This window comes from Octopus bimaculoides, chromosome 2 (assembly GCF_046866305.1).
Source record: "Octopus bimaculoides isolate indiv1 chromosome 2, ASM4686630v1, whole genome shotgun sequence".
Classification (NCBI taxonomy): domain Eukaryota; kingdom Metazoa; phylum Mollusca; class Cephalopoda; order Octopoda; family Octopodidae; genus Octopus; species Octopus bimaculoides.
In genome coordinates this window covers 154289668-154304667 of record NC_142929.1, presented here as the reverse complement: position 1 = coordinate 154304667, position 15000 = coordinate 154289668, and the positions used below count along the sequence as shown (strand labels likewise).

The following is a 15000-nucleotide window of genomic DNA, read 5'->3' as shown; positions in this document are numbered from 1 at the left end:
ATGTCTTTATATAGATATATACATATATATATATATATATATATATACGTATTTTATATATATGAGAGAGAGAGAGAGAGAGAGAGAGAGAGAGAGAGAGAGAGAGAGAGAGAATCAACAGGTAAGATTTAGAGATGCTTAATATAGAAAACACGTAGTTTTCAAATAGTTTGAACTTGCACTTCGAAGTTTTTGCCGAGAACTGCGCTTACAGAGTAAAGAGTGGTTGTAAGGGGAATCAAGGTGAGCTGATATGGAGATAGTGATGCAAATAATACGCTTGGGCTTGATAGAGAAGAGAAACTGTGCACAGTTGTGGAAATTAGCTGCCCAGCGGATGTTAACATGAAGCTGAAGATCAGCGAAAAAGAGAACACCTATGCTGAACTATTGAGAAATCTGCAGTTACTCTATCCAGATTACAAGTTCAGGCTTATACTTGTAATTATTGGAGCCCGGTGATATGTAACACACTGCCTAAATACTAATCTTGAGAAAATAAACTTCACAAAACCAGAAAGGAGAAAGCTAATTCGAAGACTACAGATCCAATCCATCACTGGAACTGTGAAAATCTGTAAAATTTTACAGAAGTTTGTCACTAAATATGAACATGTCTAGATATGCAACCATACGCATGAGAATACGTACATAAAACATACAAATCTGCACATACATACATACATACATACAAAATACCCTGTTGTTGATGGTGAAACTCCAATGAAGGAGCCTTGGATCCAGGTTAGAAACCGATTCTTTCTCTATTGGCAAGAAGGCTTGAAATAAACTAATAATAACATAGATATATTTATTTAAATACATGTAGAGATATATAGAGAGAGAAACAAAAACTAAAAATATTCAGAGGATGAACACTCGTGTATAAGCATGTAGACACTTATAAATTTACAGACCAAATATACATGCGTGTTACCAATCTTTCCACACTGATGACGGAAGCCGGGTTTACGTTAGTGTATCTACAACTGAGGCGCCTGAGTTAACTCTAATGTATCAACTATTGATTGCATATCTTAAACTTTTTGCACACTCCGTCTACGAACATTACAACTTTTACGTAATTCCGAGCCCCGCGAAACAGATGTCGGACCTGAAATACTATAACCTGTCCCTTAGTTTTCTGTATTTTTGTGCTTCATATAAATTTGTTCTATAAATATATAAATATCTACAAGCTTATACATGAATATTCAGCCCCTGAATATTTTCACATTTTGGTTCTCGACATATACATCCCTGTACATATTTGCATGTGTACATGCATGTATATATAAACAGACAGGAAGATATTCATAGACAGGTGTGTGTGTAAAATTCAATTCTTTTATAATTTGAAATAACAACTTAACAGCTTTGACTGACAATATAATCTACTCTTTCATCCACACAGTAAATTCATGCTTTTTCCATTTTTAGTATTATTTTTCCTATTCCACCAACCTCTTTCCCGTGTTTTTTCTTACTATTTATCTTTTTATTTATTTATTTTTCTTTTATCTTTTAAAATTTATGAACTCTCTCTTTCTCTCTCTCTCTCTCTGCTCGCTTTCTATTGTTAAACTATATATTGTCCTTATCGTTCCCCAGGTGCTTTGATCAATTGCTTAGTTATTCCACATTTCCTAAATGTTTTAACCGAACTCAACTTCAAAAATACTACTACTTCTACTACTACTACTACTACTACTACTACTACTACTACTACTACTACTACTACTTCTACTATTACTACTACTACTACTACTACTACTACTACTACTACTACTATTACTACTGCTACTACTACTTTCTATCCCACGTCTTAGTATGTCCATACATACATCTATATATATATATATCTTTATACATATTTCTTGTGAGAATAACAGTCCTCGGTAAAACTCCGATTTTAAATGATATCTGTGTGTAACTCTGTGTGTGCTCAATATTTTGTAAACCACTGTGTGACCAGAAAATAAGCGGTGATCCTGTAAATTATGTATATTTGGAATGAGAATGTCAAAAAGTTATTCTCGAAAGAGAATTTCTATAGTCTAAAACTTGTGTTTTCTTGTAGATTCATCTGATTGCTTACAATACAGATTTATATGATAACTATACTTCTGCTCTCGCCTCTCCTCATGGAATCGTCGCTATTGCTATATTTGCGATGGTAAGTATTAAACCACCTTTTCATTATTCTGTATCTATGTCTTTCCGTAGGTATTCTGAGTATCTTTTATGTGATTCAACATAAGTATGTCTGCAATTATAGGTAAAACTGAATGTAACATGAGATTCTATGCATATCCGTATTTACATACACACATGAATAACTTTTGGGTGTAATAGTATATGTAAATACATGCACACACACACACACACTCTCTCACACACACACACACACGCACACACACACACACACACAATATATATGTACATATATATATATATATATATATATATATATATATATATATATATATATATATATATATGCGCTTTCGGTATGCATGTATGTATATTAGATTGAAAAGATTGTCTTGTATCTTTCACATGATCGTTATCTGAGTACTTTTTCCAGACATGCGGTAATTTATTAGATCTTCTGGGCCCTTCGACATGCATAACGGCATTAATTAAACGAGGCGTTTTCCTCTCACAGGCTTCGAAATCTAATTCACTGTTTCGACGACGCAACAGAAGGGAATTATCTGCGTACTAGGTCAGTAGGTAGCCTCGTTAGTCTGTCTCACACCAGAACCAAAACAAATGTTCATGCAACACTCACCAAGAACAAGTGCTTGCTGATGGTGCAGCAGTTGCGACCGATACCCTGTATGGATTGTAATCCCTGATGTACCTCCAAACTCGTGTCTGTTGAGATTTCGGATTGACTATCAGTTTGAAGAAAACAAATGTGCAGGAACAGCCTGCAGAGGTACTAGCGGTCATTACCATCGACGTCCATGAACTTCAGATCTACCATCATTAATGACCTCAGCTTGGACACAGAGATTTACAAGATGATCGGGAAGGCAGCTTTAACTCACGTCTATCATACATATCAAGTGTACACAAACTTCATGTTGATGGTTAAGGTACAGATTGATGTCTGCAATGTTTATATCATTGTACAGCAATTAGATATGAACCACATATACCAAGCAAGAGAAGAAACAGAAAACATATTAACCGTCCCTAGCTACAAAGATGTTTCTATGAGAGAATTAAGACTCGTATTATCTTAATTATATTTTTGTGTATTGTGCTTGTATAATACTTTTTTTTACAATCAAAAATAGTGTGTAATAATTTTTTATTCATAAAGGGAACATCTTAATACACAATTGTATTTAAATATTTAAAAACAAATTAGATTACAACACATCTATGTCTCACCACTAACAGGCTTCATCTACAACTCAATCGACCTGCTGTATATCGTTGTCATTTAACATTTGTTATAATTGTATTGACTGCGGTTTTATGACTATCGAGTTATATGTATAAAATAGATAACTAAATATATCTGTGTTAGATATAGTTATGTATAACTATATATATTTATGTTATACATAGTTGATCATGACTAGTCTGATATGTCTAAATAAGAATGTGCACAATATTACAATTACTGACTCATTATGTCTGTTCGAGAACACGTATGTGTGTGTGTGTGTGTGCGTGTGCTTTTGCATGTGTGTGTCTGCGTGTGTGTGTGTATGTGTTGTGTGTGTGTGTGTGTGTGTATGTGTATGTGTGTGTGTGTTATTACTTTTTTATATCGTAAATGCAGAATAAATTTCATATCAGATGCGTTTTCGTTGAAACAGCAACGTTTTCCCTTTCCCCACCATGTACATAAGGGAAAGATATACGCACCAAGCAACACACACGCATTTATATATATATATATATATATATATATATATATATATATATATATATATATATATATATATCCATGTACATACATACACACAGACACACACACCCACATAGTATTAATATTATCATCATCATCATCATCTAGAGTGCTTTTCTCCGTGAATCGAGTTTCATGTTACTGAGATCTTCAGACGAGAACTGATTTTCTTTCTGTCCGTGCTCATTTTATAGTCATTTGACTGAGTCTGTCTCTATGTGGGTTGTTATTATTCCTACTGGTTGTTAATCATAAACTAAAGTTCATGTGAATTGGTATAAAATATTCATGAACACAAAATTTATTCTTAATGGTTGTTAACCATGCCTTTGTAAATTTTATTCACCCCGTGGTAATCGTTCTTCTTGAGTTACACAGACAAGATATTCTAATTCAATTTATATGCAGTAAATCAGTAACTTATCCATCGAAATTTTAAACCAACGGCGTTGTTATTCACAAACTGTGATATTAAAGGTCGTTGAATCATACAAAAATTCACAAATTATGATATAAAAGTCCTTAAAAAATTCAAATAAAAAGCATTTAGCTAACGTCGGAGTATGTTGTTTTAGTATAATGGAATCAACACTTTAGATATGATGTACAGCATATATAAAACGTATATGGTTGCCACACCAATCCATATGTTTGATTCTGAATTATTGTTCAGTTCATAAATGAACTACTTATTCATTCTCTATTTCATAATGACTACTGCAAGTATCAAAGCTTAAATAAAGACGGGCATCTACTTTCATTTAAAAATCGGAAGCAAATTCTTATCATTACCCTAAATATTTAAAACAAATCACATCATCTTCATAAATTAACATTATTGCTATCTGACATTTACGAGATAATGGTTAATCTTTAAGGTGGAATGTGCCTAATACGATACGTTATAACACTAATATCACAAGTGATGTTTCCGATTAGGTTTCTTGGCATATATTGCTACAACCTCCAGTTATTAATATTTTCAGGAAGAAAAACAATTCTAAAATATGACAACCAATTAAGAGGAAACCTACTGATATATGTCGGAAGACCAACTGAAAATATAACGATACAATAATAATTGATCTATTGGTATGGAATGCGATATAATTTAATTAAGACGAAATTACTGCTGCAAAAATTTGGCAAAAAATACATATCAGATTTATTTCCCATCTATTTCTTTTCTTCTGCCTATTTCTGTATGGCTTATTCATATTACTTTCTTTTTCATTTTCTTTCACGACATATAATCTCTAACCACGCGTTGTTACACCAATATCTGTAGAGCTAATTCTACATTGCTAACTAGTACTGTTCGTCGAATCACTTTCTGTGATGAAATGATAACTATTGAGGCTTATAACTTGTCATTTTCTGACAGATATTACAGCATGAGGAAACTGTCGTGGGAGATTATAATTATCAACTTGTGTCCTACTTTACATTCTGTCTTTTAGAAACGCGCTGTGAAGGTTTCCTAAACGTTCATTTATATTATCACAGCTCTGTAATGTTGACTATCACCGTATTTTGATTTAGAGGTGAAACGCTGATAATGATTTCTTCATCTCAAAATAGGAAGTATTCACCTGATGTTACAGGTCGAATAAATTGACTTTAATATGTGAAAACATACATATATGTTTATATTGCTTAAATCATATTTACATATGTTTCTGCTTAAACAACATTTACATCTTTATATATGTAAACCATATTTAAGGTTGCTGAACTAGAACTTGGTTAATAATCCTGAATATCCAGCATGTCACGCAATTGCCAGATTTTAAGTTAAGTCGCTCCCTTCAGTATTCGCGCTCATAACTATTATGTGCCTTGCTGTAGAAGCGTTAAAACGCAAGCAGTAAACGACAGTTGACGGTGGCAGATTTACAACAAGTAAACATAATCAAATATGTAAGAGTGGAAATAACTGAGAAAACTACATTCTATAAATACATTTGAAAAAAGCAGTAAAGCCCTAAAAGACAATCATAAAAACATGCATATATGTGCGTGTGTTTGTTTGTATGTATAATATAGTATAATGGATGAAATATAACATATTAGATATATATGGATTTACATACACACACACATATGTATGTGTATATATATATATATATATATATATATATATATATATATATGTATGTGTATGCATATGTATATGTGTGCATATATATATGTCGTAGATGTCATATATAAGTTCGAAGCGGATGTTTCACAATGTTTCATGCTACATTGTGATCTTTAAGGCAATAAGTAGTATCGCACGTGACGCATTACTGTTTGCAATGTCAGAGTAAAACTCATGCTTTGTTTGAATATATATATATATATATATATATATATATATATATATATATATATATATATATATATATATATATATATATATATATATATATATATATATAAAGCAGCGTGTTAAGTCCTCGCGAAAAGGACTCATTACAGGAACTGCAGTAAATAATTTATTCGGCATAAATAGATGGTGACTGTGAGTTTGGAGTTGCATTGGCAAGATTTCGCGCGACATAAATAATTTAGAACTGTGTATAGGTAAATAAGTGAAATTACTACATAGAATGGTAGGAAATCTAAGACGATGATGTCTGCATTATTTTTCCCAAAATATAAATGAGCAAACTGGAAATGAGAAGGAAAAAATAAAATGGTGTAATATAAGGTAAGATAATAAGGGTCATGTATACGAGATATGCAAAATGTATATAATTGCATGCACACACACAGACACACACACAGACACACACACATACACAGACACACACACATACACAGACACACACACACACACACACACATACACAGACACACACACTCATATACACACATACACACACACATACACACATACAGGCACACACACATACTGAAACACACACACACAACCGGAATTCGAATGAGTATGTGTGACTGCACGAAGATACACCTATCTACATTCTGTATAACTGAGATACATGTAAGTATATTAACATTCACACAGATATATACTTATGAATATGTATGTGTATAGATATACATACATATTTATATATGTATATGTGCATATATATATATTTATACACATATCCATATATATCTACATACAATACATAAATATTTATATGTGTGTGTGTATACATATACATTATCACACACGTACACACACACACACACACACACACATATACACACACACACATACACACACACACACACACACACATACACACAAACATGTATACCTATGTGTACATAGGTACTCATATATGTGTACCTATGTAATGAATTACATGTATGTACCAGTTCAATAGTATTCAAGGCGACAAAAAAGACCACCGTTCTTTCTAGTTTCTTATCTGCAAGTATTTTCCGTCAGAATCCAAACATTACTTTCTTTAAGACACTGGTGTTTCTTCGCACTTTATATCTTTAAGCTCCCTACTGACTGAAAATATGCTGCACACAAAAAAGCATTGTACAATTTACACAATTCTTTAAAAACATGTTTTTTTTTATTTCTTTATTAGAACTTTATAACTACAGTTAAGCAACTGTCTCAAATAGTTAATTTTTCATGTAACTTTATTTTTAGGCCAGGTTACATTTCGCCTTGAAAATACTCTGCTTACATGAATAATCGATTTGGCATGGATACATAAATACTCGTGAAATTTTGTACTTCTAAATATTAGGATTTTTATAGAAATATATAAATGCCTGTGATATCCTATTTGCCTTTCATTTGCTTTCGAAAAAGATCAAGTTTTGTTTCATATTTCTCTTATTTTTTGCCAGCTTAGTGAAAAGACGGGAAATGAATTTGATGTGATAGGAAAAGAGTTTGAAAATATTCGTTTTAAAGGTAAGTAGAACCATTCAAATATTTTCTGAATGCATATGTTTTTTTTATGATTTAGTAAGAACAGGAGAGGCAGCTCCCGTAACGTTTTTCTGGGGCTCCACCTAGGAAGTTATCCTCAGATCAATGACTTATCTCAAATCTCTTATCTCGTGTCTCATAGCTTACCGCCTACACTTTTTTCTGCAAAATAGGGGTAATTTATCCTATTCATGCTATGTTATTAGCATTATCCTGCAATTGAGAATTTAAAATCACTTCTTTAACTTTCTAAGACATCTCAACGCTTCTAAAAACAAACTTCGTTTGTTTCTTTACGTTTATCGTAATTTGAATTTATCTCAAATATTTTCAAATAAGGTTGGAACTGAGTGACGGTTTATATTTGTCGTTGAAATTATGGAATTGTAGTTAGATGCAACTTGATCTTTCATATTCCTATGCTTTATATTATTTTTCTGTTGGCTTGAGGCTAAAGCTTTGTGCATATGAAGCATCAGTAAATAACCAGTTTAACACATTGTCTCTTTAATCTCTGTTTGGCTCACACATATACACATTTTACTCTGTTCATCCCTTATTATGAATTCTTCAGTGTGTGCAACATTGTACTTGGACATGCATTTTACATGAGAAATTTCGCGATACACTACATTGAACACTGAATGATTTGCTTATTTATCTCATTTAATCATAGCATGTATTTACAGCCAACCGCATACTAAGACAAATTTATCCCTGCCAATATAAAAAGATAGGAAAACAATAAATAAACAATCACTGGTGTTGCAAATAGCCACATGACTGAGTAAAAATATATGCAAACGAAGCAGTATTAAATTTAAATAACCATCTGTATATCATACTTAATGCAAATACATCGTGAAAGGCAAATTTACTGCAATATTCGTCCGGAGATAGTACCACTTATGGATGTGCTTATAAGGTTATGGAAGTGCTATGAAGTTTAGATGTTACCACGAGATGGTCAGATGATACACCAAAGAAAGTGTTGTATGCTTCACAGTTGTGGCAAGCTAAGCTTTGAAACCGTTTGGAGAAGTATGGGTCCACTTCTTTCCCGGTCTCTTCTGAAAATAAGTGGCCAGGTATTGAAGTTTTTTTTTTTTTTGTTTTTTAATATATTTGTCAAATTACTCTTTAGCATCGGCATTCCGGGTGGCATCGTTTATCGTTTTATCAATATTACAAGTAGCTGCTGGTAGTAATATATTCTCCAGAAATGTGACATAATCGATGTCTTGGCCGCACCTTGTAAGTTTAAGGGTTTGACTGCCTCTTTTGTCCTGAAAATGCACAATCTTCGAAATGTGGCGCGATATAACGATTATAAGTTTATGAGAGGATACTCCTCGTGTAACCATTAGTATCATCGTCAGGTTTACATGAAATATACAAATGCATAACCTGTATTGATGTGTAGATTGTCTTTCTTGCGGGTTTTTGTCATGGTACACATGTCACGTAATTTAGGGATCGCATGGGGTATAGTCGAAAAGTGAGTATTTTTGAATTCACTGACCACTCATAAGATATTTATTTCTGATCACTTTGGAGTGCTCGGTTGATGTAAAGTTTTGTAGAGCCGTATTTTATCATAGGTTTTCTGAGTGATACCATCTCACACTCAAAGGTTGTCTGCATCGATCCTAAGTTTCTTGCTCTTTCCTTCTGAGAAAAATCCTGTCAATACAATTGTTTCTGTGGAAACTTCCAACTAATATCGGGATCTTATGTGGTTTAATATCTATGGGGAACATTCTCTCTATAGATCAGTCAAGCTGATGAGCAGAAGGTATTCGTCTTGTTTCTCTTTCCAGGTGTTACTACTGCAAATGCATTGTCAGTTATCGTATTGTTGTACGTGGAAAGGTCCGACCACCATACCTTTAAAGTGCGGTGTAATATTTTTTGATCATTCTAAAGTTGTTCACATATTTTCGTCAAGAACTATACGTTAGGCAGAACAGAGGATACAGAGAGACTACTGATGCAAAGATCTGGATCTGGAAGACAGTTATTCTGTGTTCAGTTATCAAATACCAAAATTTTCTGACACGTTCCAATGCAATATTCACTGAAAATGTCACTAAATCCAAGTTTCTCGATATTTATAAGATTTACAATATAAATTCGTCTACACAGAAATTATGAGTTATATTGGTGCAGCATACTGTTGCAGACTGCATACATAACCAAAGGATTTGTGGAGTAGGAAATGACAACGGATTTAATGCCAAAATAAACAGAAATTAAAGCAGGTTGTCTCCTTGAAATATTGTTGCTGAAGTTTTTCTAACAGCATATGCAATCGCTCTCCGTTACTTGTGGGATGACTTTTCTAACTGAAGTTTTAAAACGCTTTAAAAGAGTGTATATTCCACTATCACCTCTGACGGACCAGTTCCATACGGAGATACTTGAGAGTTGAATGATAGCAGCAGTAGTTTGCTTACATTTTTATCGGTCTCCTATAGTTGATTTGGGCACTTTTGAATGTGTTTAGAAAATCAACAAGCATCATAAGAGTTGCGATCTCAATTGTTATATAAGTCAGTCATTTTTCGGATAAAGATAAATGCTCGTTGTCGAAGAAGTTTAAGTCTGAGCGAAGCTTTGTCCCATTATTTTTTTATTCGCTTGATATGGCCATCAAAGAAATCTTTTCCTAAGAACATAATAGATCTTGATTTAAATGAAACGACCAAGTAAAGTGAGAATAACGTCACCTTAGATAGTTCGAAGACTTGATAAAATTGCTGATGTTGGCAGAACTGCTGGTATTGATATCGGTGTTGTTATTAATGTCAGCCATGATCGTAAAAGCAAAATCACTCGTTGTGAGATGTAATCCTATCCGAAAAATGGCAAAAAAAGTGTTTCTGTTGAAGGAAAAATACAGGTAGGTTGGCCTAAACTTAGAGGAAAACGTTCAAAAGCAATTTTAGATGATCTTCAATGCATGCATGTCAGTTGTTAATGTCAGTTTGCATTGATGGATGGATGGATGGATGGATGGATGGATGGATGGATGGATGGATGGATGGATGGATGGATGGAATATGTATGTGTATGTACACATGTCAAATACATTTATTTCTATAATTTACTTTTCAAATGAATATCGACTGCAATGTGAGATGAAATCAAAATCTTTAAATGATTTGGTGATATACCAATTGGATGGAATAAATTTTTCAAGCGATTATGGCCCCTCAATATAACAGATAGAGTGTTGTTTTCTGATGTATCAGGTGAAGTTATCGTTGTATTATTTACGAATATAGCTGAAAATTTCCAGTTACGTTAATTGTTGAAAGGAGATGAATAACTTGCATCAAAATCGATTATCTACCACAGCTTACTGAATTCTCAATTGCGAATGTAATTCTAAAAGTTTGTGCATTCCAAACATTTGACCAAATGTTCCCGTAACATGTTACCTCACTATAATGTGGTTATGCCGAAGGGCTTGTGAAATAAACCGACGTCAGTTTTCGACAGTTAATCCGTTAGTTATTGTAATGTTTAGCCCCGAATCGGCTCCGATTTAGTAGATTTTGATCAAAAGTATTCCAATCGTGACAATTCGCTTTATTAATTTTATTTTCTTTCAGATATCATATATCAAATGCTGTACTATCTAAATATTGTCTAAGTTATAATTTTTAAGATAGCAGGGCATGATTTAACGGGATTTTGGCTGCTATGTATAGCAAGCCATGCAACTATACGTTTATGACTTGAATAACGAGATAAGTTTTGTACAGTTTTTGGACGTTACTAAAATAAACAAAACATTGGTTATGTTTGACAGATTTTCTGAAACTTAAAATTAGTGTAGCAGTATGTAATAAGGGAATATGACACGTCCAGACACTAATCAAAATATTAGTCAGCCGAAACATAAATGGAGTTGATTGATTACAAATTATGACTTATGTGCAATGCTGGTATTTAACAAATGTGAAGAAGAGTTGGATTCCAGTCTAGAGCTAAGGTATTATTTATATTTCTTCGTAATTTATTTACTTAATCTAATCACATATTTATGTAAAGTCCAGCGAAGGAATCACTACGTGCTTATTCCATCATTTGGGAAGAGCAACCAAATATCTCTTTAATCACATTCCATGATCTCAAAACAATAAAGGACTTGTTAAGACAATATACCGAAAGTAATGCAAAAGAACGCATGTCTTTTTAAGAATTGGCGCAAGAGCTCAAATTGCATGCAGGCTTTGAGAGTTTGAGTAACTCAACCTCTATAATAATACTTCCTGTTCTTCATTACAGGTATATATGACGGGTTCAAGCAACGTACCGTCATTGTCGAAGGAGAGCACAGTCCTTCCGCTATCCATAAATAGGTTACAGTTTCGTTATGGAGATGACATTGGCAAAATGAAGCATTTTTAATAAGGGGCAACTAACACTGAAAACAAACCAGGCAGCAGGAGACAATCAACTATGTCTACTGACACAAATCGCCAGCGAGTAGACAAATTGGAAAGACGAGTCAAAATCTGTAAGCTTGCTCCACACCTGGGCTATGGTCATAAAGCGTTATGGAAGATGTTCGAAGACTTTGGGTATTGAAAATTGTGTGTCAAGAGTGTACCTCAGCAGTTGACACACTATTTGAAGAAGAAACACATGATTTGACACACGAAATCCGCTCTGATTTTGAAATAAATGAAGCGTTCGAAATAAATGAAGACAAGGTTTTCCGACCTGGTGACAGATGATGAAACGTGAGCGTATCTTTGTGATGCGAGGACGAAGTTACAGTCTATGGAATGGTTGACATACCTTTTCTCTGAAACCTAAATTCAAGAGTTAGCAATCGGCACAGAAACTGATGGTAACCGTTTTAGAGGTCATTTTCCTTGATTTTCTGAAACATGGTTATACCGACAAGAGTGAGTGGTACATTGAGACACTAAAAAAGCTTAGAGAAAGCATTGGTGGGGGAAGAGTCCGAATAAGATTTGAAAACTATCCACATTCACTAAGATGACGTGCAACTTCTCATATCTTTGACAACAAATCAGGCATTCAGCAAATTGTGCTGTCAATAATTGCCCCATCCCCCGTAGAGCTTGGATCCAGCGCCTTCTGATTCCTGCCTGTTCGATCCAAAGAAGGACACTTTCTAGAAACAATAATTTGATAATATAAAAGTAACTCTGAAAGAATGAATACAACAGCAGATACCTAAAATTTTTTCAAAGAGGATTCAAGAGTTGGGTTAAACGATGTTTTAAATGCCTCGCTTGTGATGGAGAATACTATCTTTATGTAGAGGAATAGTTACTCTACAAACATGTGCAATTTTTAATGAACTATATCAGATAATAAAATAGTTATGTTCACAGCTGGGCACATACTTGGCATGTATCACTAAAGCTCATAGATAAGACCATATAAGCCTGGTGATTTGACACTGACATATGTACTTAATTAACTACCGTTAATCAGCTTTTCGTAGCATTTCACCTGTCATCACAAAAGTTGTAGCAGGGGTTCCGTGTAAGCAAACATGTTGACTCTCTCCAATGCACCGCTTCCCTGAAAACAGTTGCTAAAATACCTACACGTATGTAATGAGATTCGAATAGGATGTGTCCATTGTATTTTGTCAAACCCTCATTCTATGATGGAGAAAATAGTCGAGAAACATCTTCAATATTTGCATTTTGAATCTATTCTCTATCTTATCCTATAATCTGCAATTTACTGCAGCTTGTTTCTTATATCAATGGGTTCTACTCCACTTTTCTAATACAATATGAGTGTGTGTGCATTCATACACATATATATACACATCTATGCATATGTACATATATGTATATGTATGTGTGTATACATACATACATACATACATACATACATACATACATACATACATACATACATACATACATATGTTGGCACACCGTCGCTTTCGATGACGAGGGTTCCAGTTGATCCGATCAACGGAACAGCTTGCTCGTGAAATTAACGTGAAAGTGACTGGGCACTCCACAGACACGTGTACCCTTAATGTAGTTCTCGGGAATATTCAGCGTGGCACAGTGTGACAAGGCTAACCCTTTGAATTACAGGCACAGCAGAAACAGGAAGTAAGAGTGAGAGAAAGTTGTGGTGAAAGAGTACAGCAGGGTTCGCCACCATCCCCTGCCGGAGCCTTGTGGAGCTTTAGGTGTTTTCACTCAATAAACACTCACAACGCCCGGTCTGGGAATCGAAACCGCGATCCTATGACCGCGTGTCCGCTGCCCTAAGCACTAGGCCATTGCGCCTCCACACATACATACATACATACATACATACATACATACATACATACATACATGCATGCATACATACATACATACATACATACATACTTACATATGTATTATTGTTATATTGTCCTAGAGTCATTCTGCCAATTAAAAATACAGGCAGTAGTTGTAGTTGTAGTCTTTCACCTTGTTCAATGTTCTCTTTCTGCAATTAGTTTTCTTCCTTTTGAACGATATGAATAGGTATTTGAATATTTGTGTGAAGTTATAACTGGGGTGTAGTTATTTGTCTATACATATGAGTGAATGTATATGTTTGTAAGTGTCTGCATATTTCTTTTATTACTTTTGTTTTAGTTTTAGCTTCTGTTCAGGTTTTCATACTAAGTTTTGTGATTGTTTGTAAGTAACTTTATACTAATCAGTCAAATGTACTTTCAATGAGTGCTGCATAGATTGACCGTGTGTGAAAGAGCAATACGTCACAGAGATATGGATCTCACCTGATCTTTGCAGAACATTGGTATTTGACGCGATCTGATGTATTTTTCAGGTCTGAAAGGGAACGTAGAGGAAGTCTCCAGGATTTCAGCACAGTTGTTTTTGATATGTGCTGTGATTGTGTAGTGTTGTTATGTTGATTGATATAACTCCGTTGGAAGCTGTATTTGAGATCTTTAATCATGGCAACAGTGAAGATTTGTTATAAGATATCTAAGTTGCATATCAATGACGCCTCAGTACAGAGCTTTAGAGACGAATGAAGATGTCAGCTACTTATGTGATTAAAAGTAGATAGTTTATGTATAGCGCGAAATTTGGCGGATGGAATCAAAACCCCGTCTGTGGAGAACACTAGGGTTGATACTGTATAAGTTAGAGACAGA

General features: G+C 34.0%; 1 protein-coding gene across 3 annotated transcripts in view; it reads left to right on the top strand.

The window, feature by feature from the left end:
* LOC106870474 (carbonic anhydrase-related protein 10) overlaps positions 1 to 15000 on the top strand; it is a 588026-nt gene that overhangs the window by 443404 nt on the left and 129622 nt on the right. For all 3 annotated transcript variants that reach the window (XM_089347963.1, XM_089347964.1, XM_014916580.3), the window contains exons 5-6: positions 2081 to 2176; positions 7739 to 7805. In XM_089347963.1, coding sequence (XP_089204089.1) covers positions 2081 to 2176; positions 7739 to 7805 — 163 coding nt within the window. The remainder of the gene's footprint in view (positions 1 to 2080; positions 2177 to 7738; positions 7806 to 15000) is intronic.